The sequence below is a fragment of the Lepidochelys kempii genome, chromosome 4, assembly GCF_965140265.1.
Source record: "Lepidochelys kempii isolate rLepKem1 chromosome 4, rLepKem1.hap2, whole genome shotgun sequence".
Taxonomy (NCBI): Eukaryota; Metazoa; Chordata; order Testudines; family Cheloniidae; genus Lepidochelys; species Lepidochelys kempii.
In genome coordinates, this window is record NC_133259.1 from 105,013,610 (window position 1) to 105,041,235 (window position 27,626).

Sequence of the window (27,626 nt, forward strand, 5' to 3'; positions counted from 1 at the left end):
AGAATGACCTTCCCCCTAACTTGCCAAGCACCTGGCGTGTGCATCTCATGCTGGGATTACCACCAGCATGAGACATGTTTTCAATCCAGGATTCTTAGCCTTCTGATCTGACATGTTATCCTTTAACTAACTATCTCTAAACAACTGTGTACTTAGGTAATAACTAAACAGTTTGTATAGGTTAGTTGTTAGGGATCCCTAAGGAGCATACAGCAACACTGGAACCATCCAGTTTATTGCAGATGAAGGGATTGAGGTGGTGGAGTACAGGTTTTTGTAGGCATATTCTTCTGGTAGAGATTAGAGCAGCAACCTAGACTTCTGTTCACACTTTTACTTAACATTATTCTTTAGACTCGAAATCTCAATCAGATACAAAGTTTGGAAAGGCAGTCCTGCACTCCATGTTTAATAAACAGTACTCTGACCCAGGATGGTGAGACCCGGAGTTCTATTTAAGCTATACCATGAATGGGAATATGTGGAAGACACCCAAAAGAAAAAATCAAGGTTACTAACCTGTAACTGAGGTTCTTTGAGATGGACTCTGCATATTCATACTGCTCATCCACCTTTCCTCACTATCTTGGAGTCCTACTTACCAAAGGGATTGCGGTCAGAGGGGAAGAAACTGGGGTAGTGGAGCACCACGCTCCTTTTAATCCCTTGCCCTACAACATCCAGAGTTCAGTGTGTATGGGGGAGGGAAGCAGGCAAGGGAAGCATGTGGATGCTTCAATGACTACTGCTAGTAGATTTTTATCATTCAGACTGCACCAGACCGTACGTCTCAGGAGAGGGAATATGCAAAGGACACTTGAAGGAAGAAATGTTGCCATCTTAGTTTACTATACAGGAAATAGAATCACACAGCTGAATGTTTATATCTGTGGGTGAGGGAAATCAAGAAAACAGACTATTATACTGAGACTAGAATAGTAATATTAGAGACAACAACTCTCCAAATCCTCTAACATCACCATTCAACCTACACATTCTCTTTCAGTTATACATTTATTTGTATTCAATGAACTAAGTTTAAAAATACTGAGACAGCTGTTTCATATCTTATCAAAACAGCTGTATGGTGTTTTTAAGGTTATACACTTTAGATTGTGGCTATTGTATTATATACACATTTGTTTACCTTTTTACAGACTGTGTTCTTACCGTTAGGCCTAAAGATAGTCAGCTTTTGCCACCTAAAGGGCTTCAGTTCTGCTCATTAATGATGAATTTGGACATCTCTTGTTCAGTCTTTCTGGACCTTCCTGTGTGCTAATGTCACTTCTGTTGCTGCTTCCTTTGTTAAGTCATACCTTCCATAGTGTCAATTAATGTGAGAGTGGAAGGGTAAATCATTAATTTTTGAAATTTTGCACTGTATACTGGATTTGAGTTAAAGTTTCTACTAACACTTCAAAACACAGGAAGGTCTACAATCTTGATCTCCTGACCTCACCTGATGGAAGGAGGGACCAGAAATAAGCCTTTAGGATTGGTTTAATCCCCGCAGTTTTCTCCAAAATATAAATATGGCCACTAATAAGAATCCAAGGGAGCAGTTTTGGAGGGTAAACATAAATAAAACTGCTCATTTTTAATCAGGATTTGGCCCTTTACAAACAGTTCGGGCCTCAAGCAGAGAGTGTGGGAAACTCTGAAGCTGCAACACACAGGATTCTAGAGAAATATGGAAAGGCATAAGTCTCTATGCAAATGACTTCTGGGCAGAAAAGGGTAAATTATACTAAACCTGGCACGAAGAGCTAAGAAAGAATTTCATAGGCAGAATGGCAAATTGGAGGGCACTAAAAAGACAGACTCTACAGCCCAAGGTGAAATCAATTGAAAACAGAAGTTCCTAAGATCCACAAAAAATTGGAAGGCATGGATGATACTGATGATTAGTTACCATCCCTGAAGGAGAGAAAGGAGAAGATTCTTTCTTTCATGGATAACTTGGTCAAGGAAATTTCTGTAATAGCGGTCTCCAGACTCAATTTTGAGATTAAAAGTCTTCCTCACTGTCACCTTCATAAAACCACTTGCTGATAAACTACCAAGAAAGAGGATATCCTTTGCTCTGGGGTATTGTGCTTGACTCAGGGGAATCAAGTTAATGTTTTCAACAATTTGGAGGAAGCTATATCTTTTCTAGATCTCCTGGAAAACCAAGATGGTTCTAATCAACTAATATATGAGTCAAGTAGGCCTCTGTTAGTCAATATGAGAAATTCCATTGAAATTGAAATTAAATTACAAAGTTTAAAACTTTTCAAACAGCTCTAATGATGGTTAAAAAAGGGAAATTCTATGAAAATTGTCACTATTTTCCCCATTTTTTAATTTCAAGATTTTCAGTTCTGAAAAATTTTAGCTCGACCTCTTAGTCAATAAAATAGCACATAGCTATTAACAGTAGCTGACTTGAAATTATTCACCTCTTATATGCAAAAGTATATGTAAATCTCTGATTTGAATAATAGATTTTTCTGTCTCTCTAGCTTCAATTCCATTTAGAATATTTATTTAAAATAAAAACTATACCTTGGAATCTATGGCTTACCTGTAAATTGTATTTCTTATGGGTCCCAATAATCCATGCAAATGAGTCCTCCTCTCCCCATAGTTGATTGTCAGGTAGACTGACATCAAAAGAAAGAGGAGTCTGCTGCCACAAGAAGTCTCTGCTGCTGATGCAATTATGCCAGGAGAGTGGCTTTACTTGAATCAACATCCAATCATATGTGGTTAACATCAAACATCTGTGACAGAGAACAAACAACTAACAACTAGGGCATAGGGATTTCTGGAACTACTCTTATGGAAACCCATACACAGATACAGGAAGCGGGAGGGGCAATTCCTGTCTGCAGCAGGTAGCTCCAGTAATCTATACTAATGGTGTCTAACCACCAGTACCAATATGCCAAATTAGGATGGGGGGAAATAATATACCGACCTTTTTTGATTTGTTTTAATTACTGGATTACTGAATTACACCACTTAGAATACTTCTGCTGAAAGCTATGTCAACTGAGACTCAGTCATCCACTCAAAGTCATTTTGCAAATCCTCCTATAGAAGCTACCCTGCTCATGAGGCAACCTGTCCCCTAGGCTGCTGGCCTTTTATCGATAGGGGACAAGAGATACTCCTCCCCCTTCCCCATGGCAGGGAATGTTGTGAAGGCCAAAACTGTAATGGGGCTCAAAAAAGAAGCAGGTAAGTTCATGGAGGATAGGTCCATCAATGGCTATTAGCCAATATGGTCACGGATGCAATCCTATGCTTGGGTGGGCCTTCTGATTGCCAGAAACTGGGAGTGGTAGACAGGGGATGGATCACTTGATGATTGCCCGTTCTGTTCATTCTCTCTGAAGCACACATTGGCCACTAGGGGAAGACAGGATAGTAGGCTAGATGGACCATTGATCTGACTCAGTATGGCCATTCTTATGTTCGTATCTCAACTCTTTCTCAGTGGATGCTTCAAGGATAACTGAATGATTCTCTTAAGAGATGCTTTGAAGCTGGTTTGCCTTTCTGTGCTGCTCCAAAAAGACACAGCAATATTTCAAAGTAAAGTTGGATGACATGTGGATTGGAAGTGGATGAGACTTGCAACTGCCATAGTTGAGACCTGTACTGCGAGAAGTGGCCATCTGTAAAATGGGGAAGAATGATACTTGCCTGCCCATTAGAGTGGGGAGGTAGGAGGCCTTGCTCAATAAAATAGGTTGTAAAGAAAAAGAATAAATTAACGACAGTCAGTGGCAGAATTTAAAATGCAGAAAATAGAAAAGTAAGGGAGTGAAACAAATGAGGAAACAAAGGAAGAAAAAACAACCTTCAGGTAGGCAAGAGTGAGAAGGAACAAAAAGGACAAAAAAGAGAAAAGAGGCAGATGAAAGAGAGAAAAGTAAATAATTAAATGAAAATAGTGAGACAAGACACAGCTATACGTTTAGTAAAACCAATTTTTATTCAATATAGTATGTTTTATTGCAGCACTAAGAATACAAATTGACAGCAAATTCACGTAAAGTAATGTAAATGAAAATGCAAATCGGCTGTGCCCACTGGACTCTTGATAAATTGCCAGTGTAGCACTTGGTGCTGCAAAGACTGACCTACTGAAGAGAAATATAAATCATATACATTTGAACACGTCTGACAATGAAATTGACACCTGCAGCAGAAGGTAGTATTTGAACATGCACATGTAATGTATACAAAATATATAGTCCTTGTCAGGACCTTCATAGCACCTTGATTTCACATGCCCATAATTTTCTGAAAAAGTCCTCACTGAGCATGAAAAGTTTCAACATCAGTCTCATCCCAGAGATTATTTTTTTGGGGAAATTTTAGAAAAATTCCTTTAGCTGCTATTGAGTTACTGAAGAGAGCAAGCAAGAGAGAGAGATTTTTGCAAAAAATCAAGGGCTAGGAACCTTATCTGAATCTAACTGAAGGGGAAAAAATGAGGTGGCAGTAGATTTAGGATCCCCCTCTCTTTTGACCAAAGTAAGTCCTACACCTATTAATTATGTCCAAGAGGGAACCTAGATATCCCGTCACATTAGCAATGGAGATCTGGTAATAGGAGACAGCTGTTACAATGACTTAAAAGCCCCTTCAACCAGGAGCATTATGAACCCCAGAGAAACCAGCAGCTCTCTACCTTGAGATCCAGACTAGGGATGGGGTGCTGTGAGAACTGTATAAAATTGTTAGGAAAGTATAGTCCGTAAAGCAGTCATGATAGGGTTAACTAGGTTACCCGGATGGATGGAGCCTGGCTTCATCCCTTCTTAACCTCCTGTTTTATCCAGTGGGATTTTTTCCCTACCACTCTGTGATGCAGTTGAATAAAGCAGCAGGTTCTCACTCTGCAAGTAGGCTTATTTTTGTTGCATTGAACAGCAGTCCTTTTCAAAACTGAAAACAACATAAGAATGTAATTTATGGGAAAACTAAGGAGTTTAATAAAGAAATACTTACAAAGACTGGGCCACAATTTTCTTGCAAATAAGGACAAACAGTTCTGTGGCAATAAAATTTACTTTCTGTCAAGGAGTTAGTTACAGTCTCAGTAACCCAGAGATACAAGTTTAGAAGACATGAAGAAGGTTTTACCAGAGCACTACACGCCAAAACCAAACATTACTGTAGAACATTTTACAGTAGAATGAGGAGGCAAAGTGAAACTGTAGCTGTACATGTGGCAGAGCTAAAAAGATTTCAAATGAGCACTATTCAGTTAAATGTCCCAGTGGATATGCTGTGGGATGGACTGGTTTGTGATGTTAATAATGAGAGAATTCAAAGATGATTGCTGGCAAAAGGAAACTTAACCTGGCCCAAAGCAATAGAATTAGCAACAGCAATGGAAGCAGCGGTGAAAAACTTACAAGATTTTCACTTAGAATACAGGTGCGATCAGACTGACTCAATAAACAAAATGCAAAACCAGCTGAAAGGGATGCAGGCTCCTGAAGGTGTTTCTGCTGTGGAGCTCATTTTACATCGTCTGTAAAGACCAGTGTCACAAAAAGCCTCAAGATTGGACACGTAGCCAGAAAATGCAAAGGTGACTATCAATCAAGCCAGGAAGGTAGACTCCAAAAGGCCAGAGGAAAAGGAAGAAAACAGAGGACATTTTACCTTGAGGGGGGAAGAAGACACAAAGGAAGGGATATGGGCTAGATACTGTCAAGAAGAGAAGAAAGTGGGACCTTATGAAGTAACAGTAGAGTTAAACAATCAGTCAGTACACATGTAATACAGGGGCTTTAGCTACTGTGATCAATGAATCTACGTATCAACAGTGACTGAGTCCACTAGCAAATGCAGGAGTGATCCCGTGTGTCTACGCCACAGAACCCATCCAGGTGGTAGATTCTGTGCCAAAAGAAAAAAGTTACTAGTCCCAGTGATCCAAGGACAAAGGCAAAATCTGTTAGGCAGAAACTGGTTACACAAACTAAAACAGAATTGGGAGGAAATTTTCAAAATTGGACCCTACCAAAACTCCAGGAAGCCCTGGGCACTCACCATTTTACTACAGTATAAACGTCATCTGGGTTTTTTTAATTATTTTTTTATTGCCACAATATTAACAGTAATTTGTGTTCAGGATTGTGTTGTGCATTGGGTATCAAAGAAGTTTTTTTTAATATTTATTAAATACATGTAAAAAGTGAAGCAAAAGAAAAAAACTAACACTTAAAACATAAGTAAATGTTCATTGTAACTATTTCTCTTATAGCCTCTTATTTGCATAGAGCTTGTAGTTGCACTTGATTGGTAGTTTTTCAGATGGTGTTAAAGGTTCTTTTGTGGACAAAGAGCCAATTTTAGGTGGTAGATGTTAGCTCTCCAGTTTTGCTGAAAAAGTCTAAGTTTGTTTCTTCTTAAGACACACGCTGGAAGAGGAAAAACAGGAGAAAGGAAAATGCAGCTTTATGTCTTCTGTTCAGTTGCTGGAAGACCCCTGGCACAACACATAAATGAGTCAATTAGCCATTTGTGGACCCCAAGATTTACTTCTCTTGGCTGTGAGCAATATTTAATTGAATTGCTCTGATCTTCCTCTTGGTGGACACACCACCGTATTAGCCACTCGAGGTCCGGTCAAGCTTTTATAAGAATCAAACAGTTAAGCAGCATATTTAGCATGACATTTTATTTTAATTTATTTTTAGTTTACAGCAAAGTGTTGCAATGTTAGATTTGTCCTGGCTGGCTACGTGGACTCTTGTTTGGCAAAGACAGAGAGGAAAGACAAAGGTCGTGGTGGAAAATAACGCACAAGGGATTAGCTGATTGTAGGTACCTTAGAAGTTTCCAGTGGAGCAACCATGGAGATAGCAATGACATCTGGGCCCCTCTCAGGTCTAATCAGAATATTTTTCAGGATCAGGAAAAAGAACCAACCATGTCATGCTAAATCCCTAATCAATGCTGCTGCTCCAAAGCTCACTGCCATACTGCCGCTGTACATGCCAAAAGGAGAAATTGTCCATATACGGACACTTTATTGAATGCCACACTAGAGCCTTCTAAATAGTATGACAATGTTGTATCCGCAGCAGAAGGCCTCAATTCTCCTAATCAACAGGATTTTTAGTTCAAATAAACTCAGTTGCTATCACTTCTGTGATTATTTTGTGCCTTCATTGAACAGCAATTTTATATGAACACATTTATATGTTAAAATGACCTACCAGATGCTTTGCAGCCTCTCTCTTCAGACAATTAAACAGTGGTGGGAACACACACTTCCTGAAAACAACACATGCAGGAGAAGGGAGCACAGATGATTTAACTGCCACTGAAAACAAGCAGTTTGTGTGCTGATCTTCCCCACCCTCCGTCATGAATCTCATGGCAGGAGTGGCACTTTCATTTTCCCTTACCTAGAGTGGAGAGGAACTAGACCCTTAGGTCTGGCCCTCCCTTTCTATCCTGCCAGCGTGGAGGGGGGGAGGAGACAAGGGACGGACACGGATAGATGTGGTTATCCTTCCCTCAGGCAGGACAGCAGCTAGTTCCTGCCTCTGACCCCAGACTGAGCTAGACTGCCTCCGTCTCTCTCCCTTGCAGGCCTGACACTGGCTGCAGATATAACAGGGCAGAGCGAGCTGGGCCCATACACTCTCTTTAATCTCTTCAGTGCTTGTGGGCAGTTTCTCAGCTTCACCACAGCCTCCCTCTATTGCATGCAATTAGCCCTGATTTCAGAGCAGGCTTTTTAGTTGGGTGTGGGAAAAAATTATAATGGAAGTTACAATTGACTGAAAAGTCACTTTTGAACTCATTCATTTGGCATCTGCCAAGATTTTAACCAGAGCGTAAGGCACCCAAAAGGAAAGAGGCTTCAGTTTCACTAAATGACAGTTACCCACCTGCAACCAGCATTCTTTGTGATGGATTCTCTGCACTCACACTCAGGGGGATATGCCAGCAGTGCAGCTCTGAGGGTGGAACGTTTCATAGCAGTGTTGTTTAAAGTGCTCGTGTCCCATCTCACTTCCCTTCATTGTTCCTGCACATTCTGAGGATATCTGCTTTATATCTACGGATATTTGCATCCATGTTTGCAGATCACAGATTGGATGCAGATACAAATTTTGCATCTCTGCAAGGCTCAAGCTATAAGGTGGAGAGTCAGGCACCTCCATCAGCTTCCTCAGTCCTCTCCAACTGCATCCTCAGGTCTGAAATTGTAAATAGGATTCCAAGGGAAAGGGAGTGGCCGCTGCACATTTCCACTCATGGGATAGTTTGATAAGCAAGACTGTCATCTGAGGAAGATAGGACATGGAGTTCTAATGAAACACTTTCTACCAAAGCACCACTCTGCCAAACTGAACATCATACCAGAAGGCTAAGTCTAGTGCATAACGTTTAGCAAACGTGTAGCTAGAGCTTCACATAGCAGCTCTGCCAATTCCTACAATGGGAATATGCCGAAGGAGCTGCTGCATGTTAACTAATCTCTAATGGGAGAGGAACAGATACTAATTTGTAGGTCTCTTCAGTACATAATCTGTCCAGTTTAGACAACAATTGTGAAGTAATTGCCTGCCCCTTTATTATTGTGTGCTGCAGCTCACGTGACAGGAAAGAGAGTGTCCTCCCACAAGCAAGTTAGATACCTTGTGTGGGAGGTCTGAAGTGGGGAATACACAGGACAAGAGGCACCCTCTAAAATCCTGGCCTCTTCCCCTTCAGTTCCATCACAGGATCTGTGAGGTGAGTGAACTAATAAAAGAAATACTTTTATAAAGAAAATAAACAAGCTAAAATGGCTAACAATAAAGCCAGCTAACTCAGAAATTTAACAAAGGTACTGGGTCTCTGAAGAGGTTGGACCAGTCCAGCGAGGTCCTTGACTATGGGGGGCCCTAGGATTTACCTGAACCTGCTAACTTGAGTTAAAACTACCAACTGCCTTGTTTTCACTAGAATTTTAGCTCAAGTTAGTTACCATGTGTTGCCAACATGAGTTAAGAGCACATCTTTTTTCCTAGTGAAGGCAAGATCTTTGTGACATCACAATGCCAGCCTGACCTCAGAGGCCCATGGCTACTGCCAAAATAACTTGCAGAAGGGAGAATGTAAAGATCTCATTTGAACACACACAACACAATTCTCCATAAGCTACAAAGCAGACTTCCATCTATTGTTGAGATAGCTTTTCATGTGAATTTAGTGTAATTTATCAGCAACATTTCTTTGTTTGAGTGTGTAGACTCAAATCAGGGAAGAGAAATACAGAAAGCTCTTTCTTTAAAAAAAATGCACTTCATAACAGAAAAAAAAATCTTACCATCGTGTTTTCAAATTAAAGATATTTTTCTAAAAGTAGATCAAAAATTCAGTCTGAAAGAAGTTAATAAGACAACTTTTAAGACTATGAGAAACTTGCTTCAATAATTTTGGTTTAGAAAAGATTTCCTCCAAGCTTTATATAATTTTAGAACTTAATGTGAATCTCTCAGAAGATAAAACAAAACCAAAAATGAGAAAGACTTACCATTTAGAATAGTCTGCACAGAATTGTTTTGAGGTGTGAATAAAAAAAAATCAGTTCCTGTCTATTAAGGGTTATTTATACCAGTGGTCTCCAAAGTGGGGTGCGTGGCAGGAGGAGCACTGCCGGCACGGTGGCAACAGCGCTCCTGGACCTTTTATTCTTCAGTGGCACGCCGGCGACAGCTCAGCTCTCCCCGCTCCGTCTTCGGTAGCACGCCTGCTACAGCTCTTCTTCTTTTCTTTTTTTTTTTGCTTCCCCAGAGCTGGCCCTGCGGGTTCGCGATTCAAAAAGTTTGGAGACCCCTGATTTATACTATAACATTTTCTGCATTGTACGTATCTTATTGTGCAAAGAATAGTTTTATTTAGGAAAGACTATTATTTACTTTGTCAATAATAAAAAGACAGGACTGAGATTATTATGAACATGTTTAGAACTGTCCCAATGTACAAAAATACTGGTTGGGAACACAACAAATAGAATAACCAATAGAATTATCTGTGTCTCAAATTTTGTTTGCTTCTGATAAATGTAGAAACTAGGAAAATACAAAGAGATGTTTATATAAACTGCTTATTAGTAGGCAACAACCCACATTATTTGGAAGGAAAAATCATCTCTGAAGAGACAGATAGATCACTAACCTCAAATATGCTCTTCCTCCTTAAAAAGCAGCTTATCATTTCAGAGAGGGAAGGGTCTGAACAAATCTGACTGCCATTCGAGGAGTACGCTACAGAGAACAGCTTGGACTTAAATCATCTAAATATTTAAACCTCTACTCACTTTATAGAACTCTATTGTACATATCATACAAGAAAGATTCTAATTTAATTATGTACCTAAATGCCTCCACTCATCTTCTTTCAGTTAACATAACACATTATTTCTCACTTTCTCTACATCTCTTTGTTATGCTCTAGAACCTTGTACAAATAATTCCTTATACAAAACTAAGGATAAAAGCTCAAAATATGACAACTTCTAAACCAACCACACCCCATCTCATAGAAATCACCCAAGAAAATTGTAAATTCCCTCATCCAAACTTCTTATCCCTGAAGCCATCCCTTCAGCAAAAGCCTAGTAAAATAATGCCCTTATTAACAGTAGAACATAAGACTATAACAGGGTTCAAAAAAGAACTGGATAAATTCATGGAGGATACATCCATCAATGGCTAATAGCCACGATGGACAGGGATGGAGTCCCTAGCCTCTGTCTGCCAGAAGCTGGGAAAGGGCGACAGGATGGATCACTTGATTACCTGCTCTGTTCATTCCCGCTGGGGCACCTGGCATTGGCCACTGTCGGAAGACAGGCTACTGGACTAGATGGACCTTTGGTCTGACCCAATATGGCTGTTCTTATGTTATGTTCAATAGATTAATGACTATTATATTGTTAGGGTAGTATTGTAGTGACCTGTATTAAAGTTCAGTTCAACCCAGCAGAGTGACTCTAAAAAATTGGCATTGTGAGATTCTATCTTTATTGTGACTCAGTGTTTCTAAATCAAATGTGTTCAGTGTACACAAGCAAATATTTTTGTTCACCTGGCAGGTCAGCAGATAGGCAAACATCTAGCTTGGAATATTGACATCCACATTCTAGTCCAGATCATACTTGCAGATCACTCATCCTGTCTCATGCTTATTTTCTGACAGGAATCGGCTAGGTACTCAGCATACCCTTTCTGAATATCAGAACTACTTTGGTCCTTACATGCAGAACTTGTGAGACCCAACTGCAAGAAAATGATCCATCATCAGCCTCTATTGTCTTGGGGAAAACCCCAGCAACCTTTTGTTCTTCAGTGGACTTTGATCCTCTGTTAACCTTTATTAACCTGATTTGCAACACAGTATAAGCCTAATATACTTCATCCTTTGCCTCCTATGTTTTCACATTCCTGCCTGTATAGTTTATTTCTTGCTTAAAATCGGCTCTCCCATACTAATTACTTGTCCTAATAGTGTGTCGAAATTGCCATCTAATACCGTGATAGATTGATATGAACCCTTGCATCTTCTTCCAGGATTTATTAGGCAGAGCCTTTTAACTTTGTTGTACCTTCTGTTTCCTTCATAACATATTACAGATGGCATCCCTTTGAGAAGGAGGTGGTTTTCCTAAAAAGACCTGTGGGGAGAGGGTTTATACTTTCTTTAAGCTATGGTTTGCAAAGACAGGATTTAGGAAATCAAAATGGATGGAACAAAACTACATTATAGTGCTGAATATACAAAGAAAGGGGAAGAAATCATGGCTTCCATCTGCATGTGTTTAACTGTTTCAGCACCCTGGCCTTTCTCACAGTTCAATTTTTCTTTTACTCAGCACTATTCTCTTAGGAGATTGAAAAGGTTATTTCTTTTCCTTGCAATTTTTGACCTTTACCATTACGAAGATACTGATTTTCTTCACAGCTTATCAGGGCCATCCTTAGGCATATGCAGCTGCACAGGGCACCATGAAATTTGGGGCACCAAACTGCGCCAAATTTCATGGTGCCCTAAGCAGCTGGGTGCTGCATACGTGGCAGCCTGAGCCCCAGTGACCAGCCCTATCCCTTGGTCGCACCCCCCATGGGCTGCGCCCACTGCAAGGGGCGGGGCCATCCCCAGTGGGGTGTGGGGCCCCGGATAATTCCCTCCACCCTGCCTCTTACCCTTTCCCCCTGCTCTGCCCCCGGCCCACCCCCATTGCACCTCTTCCCCCAGTGACCCCGCACTCACCAGCAGCAGCAGAAGCGGAGCAGCCCGGCCCCAGCCAGCTCTACTCCACCAGCTCCCAGCCATGGCGCTCCACTTCCCGCCACTGGTGAGTGCGGGGAGGTTGGGGAAAGGACGCCCCCCGCACTCACCAGCGGCAGGAAGTGGAATGACGTGGCCCCAGCTGTGGGGCTCGGGTGGAGGTTGGGGAAAGTTTCCCCCCCAGCCACCCCACACTCACTGGTGGCGGGAAGCGGAGCACCGCGCCTGGGAACTGGCAGAATAGAGCTGGCTAAGGCCGGGCTGCTCCACTTCCCGCTGGTGAGTGTGTGTGCGTGTGTATGGTGGGGGGAAATCCCTTCCCCCAAGCGACAAGGCTGGGGCAAGGGAAGCGGAGCGGGCTGCTCCCAGCCCCCCACTAATCCCCTGGGCCATTCTGGGTCTGTGGGGCCCCCAAAAGTGCCACCCCACAGCTCCTGCCTCCCAGACCCGGGGGGAGGGGGGAAAGAGGCTTGGGGCCCCACACAGCCCCCCCATGGGGGGCTGCATAGGACACCCAAATGGCTAGGGACCTGCAGCTTATGGAGGAAAAGCTTTATCTGGTAAAAAGCTTGATGTTCAAAACACATACAAATGCAGACCAAAACAGCATCAGGTCTTTCATGTTGGAGAGCAAGATTTTCAGTTTAAAGCTTTTAAAATATGACCTGACTAAACACATGGCTGTTTTACATGTTCATTGAGGTACAAGCCACAATAACAGGAAAAAGCAGCACTGTAAGGCCAGTAATGGGTACTGTTCTTCATTTAGACAATCTAGCAGCCAGTAGCCCCTGTCCATGTTGCTAAATAGGAAAAGGTGTTCCACAGGGTTAGGGCACTTTCCAAATTGTTACTACTACTTGAGAATCAGTTTCCATATAGTAATTGATTAAAGGTTTAGAAAACATGACCTATGAGGGAAGACTGAAAAAATTGGGTTTGTTTAGTCTGGAGAAGACAAGAGAGAGGGGACATGATAGCAGTTTTCAAGTACACAAAAGGTTTTTACAAGAAGAGAGAGAAAAATTGTTCTCCTTAATCTTGGAGGAAAGGACAAGAAGCAAAGGACTTAAATTGCAGCAAAGGCAGTTTAGGTTGGACATTAGGAAAAACTTTCGGTCAGGGTGGTTAAGCACTGGAATAAATTAGCTAGGGAGACTGTGGAATCTCCATCATTGGAGATTTAAGAGCAGGTTAGACGAACACCTGTCAGGGATGGTCTAGATCAGTGTTTCTCTCAAATGCGGCCATCAGGGGCTTTTCTTGCGGCTACAGCCTTCTGGGCAGTGATTGGAAGGGTGGGGAAAACCAGTGGCCCCTCCCCTGGGACCACCAGGATGGGTTTGGCCCTGCTCCCCTCTGGAGCCACAATGACAGAGGAGCAGACAGCTGATGTGAGTTCCCCACCTTCCTGGGGAAAATGGGCCTCGAGCTTCTGGCTTCTGCCCTGGGGTGGTGTGCAGCAGGCTCCGGGCATGTTCTAACTGCGCGAGTGTGGGCTCTGGTCACAGGCTCTGGCACCCCAGCTCTGGCCACCGCATCCCCTGACCCCTTCACCCCATCACCTACACTACCTCCCTACCTAAGGTTTAATTTAGCCCCCAACTTGCCAGGGCTGAGTAAGTCTGCTGTGAAAAGTGATATTTATATGTTTGTTAATATCACTTTTCACTGCCTCCCAGCTAGCGAAGAAGTCTTCTGTGAAAAGCGATATTAACAAATGTACAAAAATCATTTTTCACAGACGCAGAGATAGTAGTTAGCAAGTCTAAAACAAAAAATGCAGCCAAAAAAGCAAAACAAACAACAATAAGACAAGAACATACCATGTACCTTATCTGTGTTTCTATTCTGTTTAGGTCTAGTAAAGAATAGAGACAACTGTACCTTATTTTTATTATTCAGTCTGCAAAAAAACCCTTACATAAATAAATTACTATGATTTGGATGTGTATATGCTCATATTTATATGTTTTTCCTAAAGTTAATTAAGTATTTTCGGAAAAATTATTATAGCGGTCACCAGCAAGAGTTGGTAGCCGTACTCCAAGGCCACCAAAAATTTTGTTGTGAGAACACGTGGCTAGATAATACTTAGCCCTGCAATGAGTACAGTGGACTCAACTAGATGACTTCTCGAGGTCCCTTCCAGTCCAACAATTCTTTCATTCTATGTATTGAAGAGTAAAGGGACAAGGTGGGGTCCCCTGGCCTGAATTTGGAAAGTGTGTGTTGGGGGAGTGGGTGTTGGTATCAGTCTAAACTAAAAATCAGTGAACTAAAATTAAATATCTAATATGTCTGTCAAGTTGGTGAAAACAAATTTTTCACTAGTAACATGAATACAGATAACTGTAACTTCCTTGGTAAGCTGTAACAATGCCGATTTTCCACAGTCCAACCTTCACATCAAGGAACCAGAATCGGCCTTCAAAGCAACTTTTTTTTTTTTTTTGTAACCTAGCAGCATTTAAAGAAAGTGAAAAGAGGAAAAATATCATGTCACTAGTTACAAAAAAGTTACGACACAATTCTGTACAGATAGAAAACAATTAAATACCACTGCTATCTACAGTTCATTAGTACTGATTTAACATTAGTAAGGGGTCTTGGGAACTACAACTAATCCCAGTTTCAGATTTTCAGATGAAAAGTGCCACATAAGTACAAAATATTTCTATGAACCACCAAAACTGCTGAATAAAAACTAACTATAGAGTCATTAGTAAACCCCAGAGCTTAAATTGAGCCCTTGCTTGCCAATATCAAATGTATGTCCTAATAAGCAGGTATATAAAAGAGATCCATCTTATTTGTTAAAAAAAATGCAAGGCATAAAAATTAGCCACACTCTTTGTCTTGCACAAATTTTGTTTACTCCTGTCCATTGAAAAATATAGTCAGCTGCCAGATCCTAGTCTTCTGTCATACTACTACTTTGAAATAGGTTTGTAATTAACTCTTTTGTTAGATGTTTGTTTTGAGATTATGGCCATGCAGTCAATCATACAAGAAGTGTCAATGTACTCAAACTGACAAAGGGAGGTTCCATTAGCTTCCATTAGCAACAGACTACACTGCAGACTGTCAGTAGAGAGAGGACTAAGGAAGTTGCCCCAAGGAACTCTGGGATACATCCAGAGGACTTCCAGTATCCGGGTCAGACCAAGGCTGTGTACATATAGGAAAGCAATAGGGCTCGGTCACAAGATCTCAGCTTAACATGGGCTCAGACCCTCCAGCCCTGCAAAGTCCTGGGACACTAGGTTTGAGCCCTTAATTAACACAATTGGGGCGTGGGGATGCTCAGGCTTACATTGCTGTGTAGACATAGCCTTACTGTCATACATTCAGCATGCCCAATTTATATGCCAGGTATAGGTATGGTTTTTTGGGTCTATTAAAAAAAACTAATATTTGCATTGTTAATGCTGTATATGAATCATGTAGATAACAGTCTACTGTAAATGGAAGCTGGATCTCTCTTAAAATACAGAGGTCCAAGTTCCGCACACATACATACTGTATTTGAAGGTAGAAACTGGTCCAAAACAAAGTGATATGGTGAATGCATGGGTTATGCAATGTTATACACTTCACTCAGTTTTGACTATAATCCTTTTCTAGGTATTAAAATAAAGTAATAAATTAATCCTAATGGTTCTCAGTTTACAATTTCAGAATCCCCAGAAATATCATAAAAAGAAATTATAATCAATAGAAGATGGGCCACCTGGTGATCTAGTGACAGTGCAATACACAATCATGCAGGGATATGAGCATGATCCTGAGTTGCAGCCTGAGCTCTTGGACTAGCAGAGGCCACACACACACACACACACCCCCCTCTCGAAAAAGGTGTGTGGGATAGGGGATAAGAAAGAACTGCCACCTTCATTATGCATCCATGCTGGAAGAAAAACAGAAGGCAATGGATGTTGTTTCATCAGGCTGCAACTTTATTCACTTAATATATCTGGCAGTACCCGGCACCAAATTGTATAGTCCAGGTCATGATTTCCTTAATTATTTCCATATAACCTCCAACCTTGTCCCAGCCATCCCATTGCTGGAACCCCTCTGCCCTCCCCTTATATGAAGTGAAAGTGGGGGGAGGAGGCTATAAAACGGTGGTTCTCAAACTTTTGTACTGGTGACCCCTTTCACATAGCAAGACTCTAAGTGTGACCTCCCCACATATAAATTAAAAACACTTTTTAAATATATTTAACACTATTATAAATGTTTGAGGCAAAGCGGGGTTTGGGGTGGAGGCTGACATCTTGTGATCCTCCATGTAATAACCTCATGACCCCCTGAGGGGTCCCAACCCCCAGTTTGAGAACCCCTGCTGTAAAAGAGGGGGAGTTGGCTCCTCACTGTTCCAGACGTAGGAGCCCCAAGCACCCTTCCTTGGCTTCCTTAAAGGGGCTAGGAAAAGGAGGAGGGTCAGTTCCCCACTGTGGAAGACGTAGGATTCCCCAAACCCCCTTTACAGGATGCTTTCCTTCCAATCTTTTTCCACCACTTTATTTGATAACGGTATCTGTTCCATAACAAGTACCTGCACAGCACAGCTGTAATTAGTTTTACGTACTAAGTTGTGACATTATAACCTAACCCTGCAGCTTCACCCAACTGGGTACCAGACCAGTTGTGGGAAGGCAACCCCACCACCACCTCACTTTAGCCAATCTAATGGAGAGGGAAAAAATTCCTTCCCGGTCCCCCAAGGAAAAGGGCAACTTCTGTAATGCCCACAGCAAGTCAAGAGGTTTGCCGAGTTCATGGGTGGGTGGCTGTCAGCCATGGCTGTATAGGGAATAGATATCCCTCTCCCCACTGCCGCTCTTCCTATCAGCAGAAAGGGCAGTGTAGCGACCTTCTCCAAACCTGGCCCTGCTCCCTGCCCTTTTCCTGTCCATCCCTGTAAGCTTCCCCCCTCCACCTCACCCGTTATAAGAGATCCCTTAAAGGTGCAATGTCCCTTTTTTCCCCAAAAGGGAACAGGAGTACTTGTGGCACCTTAGAAACTAACAAATTTCCCACAGTTAGCCAGCTCCACATGGACAGTTGCGATGAGCACAGTCTCTTAAAGCTAGGCTTTGACAAGTTCTAGAGGAAGTTATATCCAGCACTTTTTGCAAGGCAAGACTCTCAGGCACTTTTGAGACTCTCATCCTTTGATACTGAGTGATAGACATCTTAGAAAGGCTGTGGGGGATGAATAGATTAAAAAGAAAGAAGTTAAATGGGGAAGAACATGAAAAGAGCTCCTGGAAAACAGTAATGGAACAGAAGCATTTCTCTGATTTCTCCTAGGAAATGAGATAAAAGTTCCCAAAAGTTAAAGCATGTTTTCAAGTATTACTGTACTCTTGAGTTGACATTCTTGTAGTGGGGGGCTTGAATAAGTTATAATCAGATGAAAGTCAGTTTTCTCCAATCTGATATTAGTGGCTCTGTCACGGCACTCATATTAGATCAAGAATTTAACTACATTACCTTTGTTTTATTGCATTTTACATGCATTTTATACATTGATTTGTGTTATTTATATGCATAAGTAATCATTCTCATATCTCATCAGTTATATTATTTGCTGTTATGTTGAAATACAGCAGCATGCAAATGCACAGGTTAGTGTGTAAAGTTATTATTTTATATGTAGAAAAACTTACACTTAACTGTGAAGAGAACATGATCTGTAAGTGACATATACATACAGTTTAATTTTGGTTTTATGCAGACATTGCATAGTTCATTATTAGTTTCTAATGAAAGACTGGATGTGTGGTGTCAGATACCTTGAAACAGATCAAGTGACAGTGGCAAACAGGAAGATCTGAAGAAGAGGCATAACCTTCAGGGTTGAAAGGTCAGCAAGTACAGCCTGGGAAAAAGAATAAAAAGGATTTGCTAAACTTGAAAATTGAATCAAATTTCTCTGAAGCAGTACCTAAGAAATCAGAAAAAGTTGCGGCAAACTTGACTGTAGAATATGATATTGACAGTAATTACCTTCTAAACTTTGCTATTTCATATCAGTCTGTAAAGATTCCTTTTTCCCCAGATTTTTCAATCTAAAATTTCAATGTGCCCCAAAAAAAAAAAAAAAAAAAAAAAAAAAAGTGCACCAATATGTATAGAAAGCAAGTAAAGTCACTTTATTTTACCCTTTAGGCTTACTTCAAATATAAACACATGACACCATTCACAAGAGGTTTAACATTTCAACTTGCTTCTAAAAATAATTGTATATTATGAATCTTTATCCTGCGTCTTGGGTAGCACTTGTAAGATAAGTCTGTGACTTTAATGATGACTGAAAGTGAGTGATCATCTGATGGAAATATATATTTTTAAAAAATATAACTAGTTATCACCAACATTCCATAATATATAATGAAATTTTATCAGCTTTTGGGGGGGAGGGGAATTAACAAAAATACTAATTAGTAACAATAACCACCTTCACTCTGGCCAGTTTTCACATACATAACATGACGACATTTGTGAAAATGAAATTTCAAATTCATTTATTTGATAAAAGCAACCTTTTAAAATTTATGTAATATCAAAAGGCACAGAAGCAATTATCTTTATAATTATTAATAAAAATGACTGTACAAACCTCCCCAATTTTTAAGTATAATATTCTTTAATCAGATTAGTACAGTAGTATAAATTTAGACCATATATTAAAATAGTGAAAAAAACTCATCTCAGATACACAAAGAATTCAGTGAGACTGTGTTGTTTATAACAAATATAACATTTTATATGCTTTTGTAACGTGCCAAAAAAGGAATTTCATGCACTATATTCTTGTAACTTCCTCTGAGTTTTTACCTAAAGTAAGAATTTAAGCAGAGAACTTTGTATTGCATGCCATGTATATCTAAAGCTTAAATTGCTCTGACTGGCAATGCATAAATAACTATTTCAATCTACTCTAATTGAAACTTATCCTTACTTCAGCTGCAGCCAGTGATGTCACCTCCATCAGGTTCACTGCTCGGAAAGCAAACACAGCAGCTGCCAGGACTGAAAAAGAATGCACAATATTTAAACTGCTGACCTATTAATTAATTGTAAGAATTAATCTTGATCTAAAATTATTAGCACTCTCTCTCTTTTTATCAATCATTCTGGTTTTGAAGGATAGTAAGTAGTGGATTTCAGTGCTTTAGTTCTTGCCAGGTGGCTACTCTTTCATAAAAATGAATAAGTATGTTACTGTGCTTTTTGGAAAAAGTTGAGTAATAATGTGTTTAACCTGACTGGGTTTTAACTGTGTGAAAGACATGATTAAAAATAACATTTTAAATTGGTTCTTTTCTAGGCAGAGGATAAACATTTATTTAAAGAGCAAAATTTCAATGCATAATGTGAACAGAGGGCTCATTTATTAATTTATGTTGCTTTTGGACTTTAAAATTAGTTTCTCTCATAAAGGGAGATATCCTTTCTCTGCATACGTCATACAGATGCAAATCTAACTGAAAGACTAATCTTCTATTCTTAGGGCAAGAGCTTTTCGTTTTATTGAGCTCCTGTATCAGACTAGCTTCTTGCCTCACACTGTGCCTCTGTAATAATCAGATGTGTGATATTTTCAATTAAAAAAGCAAGCTTCTAATTCCACTTTAAATTACTTGTGAAATGTTTTGCATGCTTGTTGTCAATATAATAAAATTTACAAAATTTATAATTAATTAATTTAATTAATGATGTTACTAAAAAAAGTAAATAAAGAGCAGGGGTATACAGTAGTAGAAAACAAGGAGGATTTTCAGGACTCCTACTGATAGTAAAGGAGTCATCTTTCCCTGGGTGGGGGGGCAGGGAGAACTACATCTTTCATATAGCAGTGACAAACTAATGTAAACTAGACTAATGCACTACACTATCTTTGGGGCAGGGAACATACAGGCCTTCTTTTATGTTCACAAAGCAGCTAGCACTTTATCAATGCTATCAAAGGAAAATACTACTACTAATAATAATGGAGAAGTAGTCACAATAAAACCAGTTTAACTCACTGACAATTCCTGTAAGAACTGGGAAATCTGTGAATTACCACTTTACCTATTTAATATATATTGACTTTCAGCAAATCTGTTTTCAGCAGTCATAAAAAGAATTGAATTTTCCTCTCTTGGTAACATCAATGTTAATTTGTCATGTATTATCTTTAAAATTATCCACAAATAAAATTTTCATTACCAGCGAGAATTTCTAGAGAATTGTATCCTAGGATTCTGTCCCACAAAAGCAGAAGTTGGTCTGTAGCTAAGTAACCAGAGAATGCTCGTACCATCCATTTAAACGATATTCGTAGTCTGTAAACAATTGAAAACAAGAAAGTATTATATTTCTCTCACAAATTACAGATATACCATTTCAAAAAGAATTCCATGACCTGCAAGTCTTTGTTTATTATTATTTATTATTATGATTATTAATATTTATGCGGCAGTTGTGTCCTGAAACCGTAATCAAGACTGGTAGAGAAATGTTCAGTATCTTCTACGACTGGGCTGCAAATCAATTCTATTAATATAAAAATTTCCTAACCCACGAAACCAATTGACAGGGTTCTAGGTCAGCTCCACCCAAAGCCCTAAAACCAAAGACACCCCTCCTGGTGCAATTAAAGGAGGAACCAACTAGGGGGCATGCTCTTCTTGACCTGCTGCTCACAAACAGGGGGAAATTGGTAGGGGAAGTAGAAGTGGGAAGCAACCTGGGCAGCAGTGACCATGAAGATGGTCAAGTTCAGGATCCTGACAAAAGGAAGAAAGGAGAGCCACAGAATACGGACCCTGGACTTCAGAAAAGCAGACTTTGACTCCCTCAGGGAACTGATGGGCAGGATCAGGATCAGGGAGGGATAGCTCAGTGGTTTGAGCATTGGCCTGCTAAACCCAGGGCTGTGAGTTCAATCCTTGAGGGGGCCATTTAGGGATCTGGGCCAAAAATTGGGGATTGGTCTGCTTTGAGCAGGGGGTTGGACTAGATGACCCTCTGAGGTCCCTTCCAACCCTGATACTCTATGATTCCCCTGGGAGGCTAATACGAGAGGAAAAGGAGCCCAGGAGGGCTGGCTGTATTTTAAAGAAGCCTTATTTAGGGCGCAGGAACAAACCATCCCAATGTGCAGAAAGAATAGCAAAATATGGCAGGCAACCAGCTTGGCTTAACAGTGAAATCCTTGCTGATCTTAAACACAAAAAAGAAGCTTACACGAAGTGGACAAATGACCAGGGAGGAATATAAAAATATTGCTCAGGCATACAGGAGAGAAATCAGGAAGGCCAAGGCACAACTGGAGTTGCAGCTAGCAAGGGATGTGAAAGGGAACAATGAAGGGTTTCTACAGGTATGTTAGCAACAAGGTGGTGGTCAGGGCTGCTGCACTGGTGAGCAGCCCTCAGTTGTTTTTAAAAAAAAACAAAAAGAACACAGGTTAAGGACTATTTAGAAAAGCTGGACATGCACAAGTCCATGGGGCCAGATGCAATGCACGCTGAGGGCGTTGGCTAATGTGATTGCAGAGCCATTGGCCATTATCTTTGAAAACTCGTTGAGATCGAGGGAGGTCCCGGGCGATTGGAAAAAGGCAAATATAGTGCCCATCTTTTAAAAAGGGAAGAAGGCAAATCCAGGGAACTACAGACCGGTCAGCCTCACCTGAGTCCCCTGAAAAATCATGGAGCAGGTCCTCAAGGAATCCGTTTTGAAGTACTTGGAGGGGAGGAAGGTGATCAGAAACAGTCAACATGGATTCAACAAGGGCAAGTCATGCATGACCAAAATAATTGCCTTCTACGATGAGATAACAGGCTCTGTGGATATGGGGAAAGCGGTGGATGTGATATTCCTTGACTTTAGCAAAGCTTTTGTAATGGTCTTCAACAGTATTCTTGCCAGCAAGTTAAAAAACTATTGATTGGATGAAAGGTGAATAGAAAGCTAGCTAGATTGTCGGACTCAACAGGTAGTGATCAATGGTTCGATGTCTAGTTTGCAGCCAGTATCAAGCAGAGTGCCCTGGGGTCGGTCCTGGGGCCGTTTTTGTTCAATATCTTCATTAATGATCTGGATGATGAGCAGGACTGCACCCTCGGCAAGTTCACAGAGGACACTAAACTGGGGGAAGAGGTAGATATGCTGGAGGGTAGGGATAGGGTCCAGAGTGACTTAGACAAATTGGAGCATTGAACCAAAAGAAATCTGATGAGGTTCAAGAAGGACAAGTGCAGAGTCCTGCACTTAGAATGGAAGAATCCCATGCACTGCTACAGGCTGGGGACCGACTAAGCGGCAGTTCTGCAGAAAAGGACCTGGGGATTACAATGGACAAGAAACTGGATATGAGTCAACAGTGTGTCTTTGTTGCCAAGAAGGCTAATGGCATATTGGGTTGCATTAGTGGGAGCATTGCTAGCAGATCGAAGAAAGTTATTATTCCCCTCTATTTGGCAGTGGTGAGGCCACATCTGGAGTACTGTATCCATTTTGGGGCCCGCCACTACAGAAAGAATGTGAACAAATTGGAGAGAGTCTAGCAGAGGGCAACAAAAATTATTAGGGTGCTGGAGCACATGACTTACGAGGAGAGGCTGAGGGAACTGGGCTTATTTAGTCTGCAGAAGAGAAGAGTGAGGGGGGATTTGATAGCAGCCTTCAACTACCTGAAGCGGGGTTCCAAAGAGGATGGATCTAGGCTGTTCTCAGATGACAGAGCAAGGAGATGGCAGCAGATGACAGAGCAAGGAGCAATGGTCTCAAGTTGCAGTGGGGGAGGTCTAGATTTGATATTAGGAAAAACTATTTTACGAGGAGGGTGGTGAAGCACTGGAAGGGTTACCTAGGGAGGTGGTGGAATCTCCATCCACAGAGGTTTTTAAGGCCCGGCTTGACAAAGCCCTGGATGGTATGATTTAGTTGGGGGTTGGTCCTGCTTCAAGCAAGGGGCTGGACTAGATGAACTCCTGAGGTCTCTTCCAACTCTAATCTTCTATGATTCTAGACATTCCCTTCTTAAAAATCTGGGGAAAAGCTATTACTATTTATATTACAGTATCATCTACGGGAGAACCAGGTTGGGGCCCTCTGTACTGAGGCAGGACTAAGTACGCTTGGACCGTCCTTGACAGGTGTTTGTTCTAGCCGTTCTAAAAACCCCCAATGATGGGGATTCTGCAACCCCCCTTGGAAGTCTCTTATAGAGCTTAACTACCCTTACAGAAGTTTTTCACAATATCTAACCTAAATCTCCCTTGCTGCAGATTAAGCCCATTTACTTCTTGTCCTACCTGATCACTGTCTTCTTTATAACAGCCCTTAACATATTTAAAGACTTAACTGGTCCCTGCCAGTCTTCTTTTCTCAAGAGTAAACACGGCTTTTTGAAAAAACCTTTCATCATAGGTCAGGTTTTTCTAAAACATTTAATATTTTTAATTGCTCTCCTCTGTACTCGCTCCAATTTGTCCAGATCTTTCTTAAAGAGTGGCACCCAGGATTGGACACAGTACTCCAGCTACAGGCCTCACCGGTGCCGAGTAGAACGGGACAATTACCTCCCACTTCTTACGTATCACACGCCTCTTACTATATCCCAGAGTGATATTAGCCTTTTTAGTCACACGACTCGTACTTAATTTGTGATCCACTGTAACCTTAGATCCTTTTCAGCAGTTCTACTACCTACCCAGTTATTCCCCATTTTGTAGTTGTGCATTTGATTTTTTCTTCCCAAGTGTACTATTAACCCTAACCCTATTTTGTATTTGTCTTTATTGAATTCCATCTTGTTGATTTCAGACCAGTTCTCCAATACGTCAAGATCATTTTGAATTTGAATCCTGTCTTCCAATGTGCTAGCAACCCCTCCCAATTTGGTGTCATCTGCAAATTTTATAAGCATACTCTCCACTCATTAATGAAAATATTGAATAGTATTGGACCTAGGACAGCCCCCTGCATGCCCCCCCCCCCCGGATGCGTCTTCCCAGTTTGACATCAAGCCACTGATAACTAATCTTGGAGTACGGTCTTCCAACCAGTTGTGCATCCATCTTCTAATAATTTCATCTAGACCACACTTCCCTAGTTTATGAGAATGCTGTGTGGGACTGTGAAAAACATTGCCAATATGGAGATACATCACGTCTACAACTTCCCCTCTATTCACTAGGCTGTCAAAGAAGGAAATTAGGTTGGTTTTCCATGATTTGTTCTTGACAAATTCATAATGGCTATTCCTTATAAGTCTGTTATCCTCTAGTTGCTTACAAATTGATTGATTAATAATTTGTTCCAGGCTGGAAACAAACTATAAGGTATTGAAGTTCGACTGACTGATCTACAATTTCCTGGAGTCCTCTTTCTTTCCCCTTTTAAAGACAAGTACTGTGTTTGCCCTTCTCCAGTCCTCTGGGACTTCTTCATCCATCCTCTACAAGTTCTCAAAGGTAATTGCTAACAGTTCTGAGATTGCTCAGCTAGCTCCTTTAGATGAAGTTCAGCAGGCCCCGCCAACTTGAATACATCTAATTTATATAAATACTCTTTAATCTGTTTTTTCCCTATTTTGGTTTGTGTTCCTTCCCCCTTGTTGTTCATATTTATTATATTGACTATCTGGTCACCATTAACCTTTTTAGTGAAGGCTGAAGCAAAACTCCTCAATCTTCTTGATGTTGTCTGGTATTAGCTCTCCTTCCATGCTAAATAGAGAACCTACATTTTCCTTCATCCTACATTTTCCTTTTGCTCCTGATGTATTTATAGAACCTCTTCTTATTTCCTTTTATGGTCCTTGTTAAGTGTTACTCATTTTGTGACTTAGCCTTTCTGATTTTGTCCCTACATGCGTGTGCTATTCTTTTGTAGTCAACCTTAGCAATTAGTCCATATTTCCATTTTTTTTGCATAACTCCTTTTTTGATTTTCAGGTCGTAAAAGTGCTCCTTGATGGAGCCATATAGGCCTCTGATTATTCTTCCCATCTTTCCTTTGCATTAGGATAGTTCACTGTTGTTCTTTTAATATTCTCTCTGTCACACTGTAATCCAACCATCGGTTCCCCAAGAAATGAACTGAGATAGTCCTAGCAGATCTGGCATGAATTATTGAGATCTGTTTGGAAATCAGATCCTTATTTCAGTGAGTTGGTTCCTAAGAGTTAATTTTTCAGTAATTCAGTCAAAAATGTAATATAAAGGAAAGCAGAAGTCTGTTTAATATCCAATCTTAATTGTAGAATCTGGCCTCTGGCTAAAACCACACATTGAGAATTTGGCATTTATATACAAGGCAGAAAAGATCTTAAGGATTTTCCTGATATACTATCGAGCCTGTAGGCCAGGGAAATTCTTGTGAAGTTCCTTCTGGCTGCGATACTGGAATTCCTATGAGTTTTTATTCTCAGGGGGTTTATTGTTTGGGCATACCTTAGACAAACCACTGTTTGTTTAAGGTATGCCAAAACAAACCAAATATGCTCACCCTTCAATTGCCAAAGAGGGAAGTACAGTGCTTCATGTTGGAATTTTAAAAGATGCAAGCCCATTTTATGACCTGTAGGGGACGACTTTCAGAAGCACACATGGAAGTTAGGCAACCCATTCCAATTGACTTTCAATGTATGTTGGACACTTAACTGACCTTTGGGCTGCTAAAAATCTCCCATAAGTTACAATATCACAGAACATCATTTCCAGAACAATGTGAGTTACAGTTATTGTCATGAATAAGTGGTGAAACAGGGAACAAGTACTTACGGTTGCGCCCCAATTTCTCGAAGATGATAGAAGAGCTGAGGGAGATGGGTTTGAAGGAGGGTCTCAAACAGCAAACATAGTGACACGATGCCCTAGCAAAACAACACCACCACACCCTGAAAACATATTCACTACTACTCATATATTCAAATTAAACATTAATATAGTTTTAATTTAAGCATTAAGACAAACAATTAATACATCAGTGTGTTAGGATATAGATATTCAGGCCTGTCTGTAAAGGCCTATACTCTAATTTAGGTGTATTCTTATCACTTAGCTAGTTATAGAGGTATAGAAGAGAGAATCAAAATCACTGTCCGACTGTATAAGGCCTTTGGCTAAGCAGCAGAGGCAGCCATAAGCTGGGAAGCGAACAGTCACATCCTCACATTCCAAACTACTCACATTGAAATAAGGTGCTATTGGGCTGTTAGGAATACAGTCCTGTCCTGATAATGCCTATCGCCCCCAGAGAAAGGGAAGTGCCTAGAAAATGTAAAAGGAAACTTAGTTTGATAACATCCTGTCTGGCAAGAACTCCCTTAATATCAATAGCTGGGATGTGAAATCCTCACTTCTGTGTTGTTTTGTCATTATAGTTCCCACTTTGCTATTGTTTATTTGCTATTGTCTCTGTCTGGTTCTGTGATTGTTTCTGTCTGCTGTATAATTAATTTTTCTGGATGTAAACTAATTAAGGTGGTGGGATATAATTGGTTAAATAATCATGTTACAATATGTTAGGATTGGTTGGTTAAATTTCAGTAAAATGATTGGTTAAGGTATAGCTAAGCAGAACTCAAGTTTTACTATATAGTCTGCACTCAATCAGGAAGTGTGTGTGTGTGGGGGGCGAATGGGAACAGGGAATGGGGGTGGGGAATTGGAATCATGTTTTGCTAAGGGGGGAATGGGAACAGGGACACAGGTAAGGCTCTGTGGTGCCACAGCTGGGAAGGGGGACACTAAGGAAGGAAACTAGAATCATACTTGCTGGAAGTTCACCCCAATAAACATCAAATTGTTTGCACCTTTGGACTTCGGGTATTGTTGCTCTCTGTTCATGCAAGAAGGACCAGGGAAGTAAGTGGGTGAAGGAATAAGCCCCCAACACCTCCTCCATTTCCTTTTTAATCTCATCCCAGGTTGACCCCTGCACCTGGAATGGGCTCTGGCTCTTCCTTATCCATTTATCCACAAAATCCTTTACCCTGGCTTGCCAGAACCCGCAACTACCATAACGAGAGTTCGCTATACTCACTCCAAGCAGCTGCGCGGACTGTTGGGGAGGGGGACTTACAGGCTGCCACTCACCTATCTGATGGGATGCATTCGAGTCACGGCACCAAGATGTTAGGGGCTTATTCCTTCACCCACTTACTTCCCTGGTCCTTCTTGCATGAACAGAGAGCAACAATACCCGAAGTCCAAAGGTGCGAACAATTCGATGTTTATTGGGGTGAACTTCCAGCAAGCATGATTCCAGTTTCCTTCCTTAGTGTCCCCCTTCCCAGCTGTGGC

At 40.9% G+C, this 27,626-nt stretch overlaps 1 protein-coding gene and 1 long non-coding RNA gene across 7 annotated transcripts in view; both read right to left on the bottom strand.

The window, feature by feature from the left end:
- Positions 1-3,921: 3,921 nt before the first annotated feature.
- LOC140910696 (uncharacterized) lies at positions 3,922-12,201 on the bottom strand. The gene is made up of 3 exons (XR_012158698.1): positions 7,917-12,201; positions 7,236-7,293; positions 3,922-6,502 (listed from the first exon to the last, which is right to left on the bottom strand). It is a non-coding gene; the product is annotated as an uncharacterized lncRNA (long non-coding RNA).
- A 123-nt stretch (positions 12,202-12,324) lies between these two features.
- Positions 12,325-27,626, bottom strand: part of TBC1D19 (TBC1 domain family member 19) — a 112,294-nt gene continuing 96,992 nt past the window's right edge. For 2 of the 6 annotated variants that reach the window (XM_073342336.1, XM_073342337.1), the window contains exons 16-20: positions 26,103-26,194; positions 20,536-20,651; positions 19,283-19,353; positions 18,114-18,199; positions 17,995-18,011 (exon numbers count right to left, since the gene is read on the bottom strand). In XM_073342336.1, the coding sequence (XP_073198437.1) occupies positions 18,125-18,199; positions 19,283-19,353; positions 20,536-20,651; positions 26,103-26,194 (354 nt within the window). In that variant the 3' untranslated portion in view covers positions 17,995-18,011; positions 18,114-18,124. The other 4 variants (XM_073342334.1, XM_073342335.1, XM_073342333.1 and 1 more) reach the window with 4 other exon arrangements.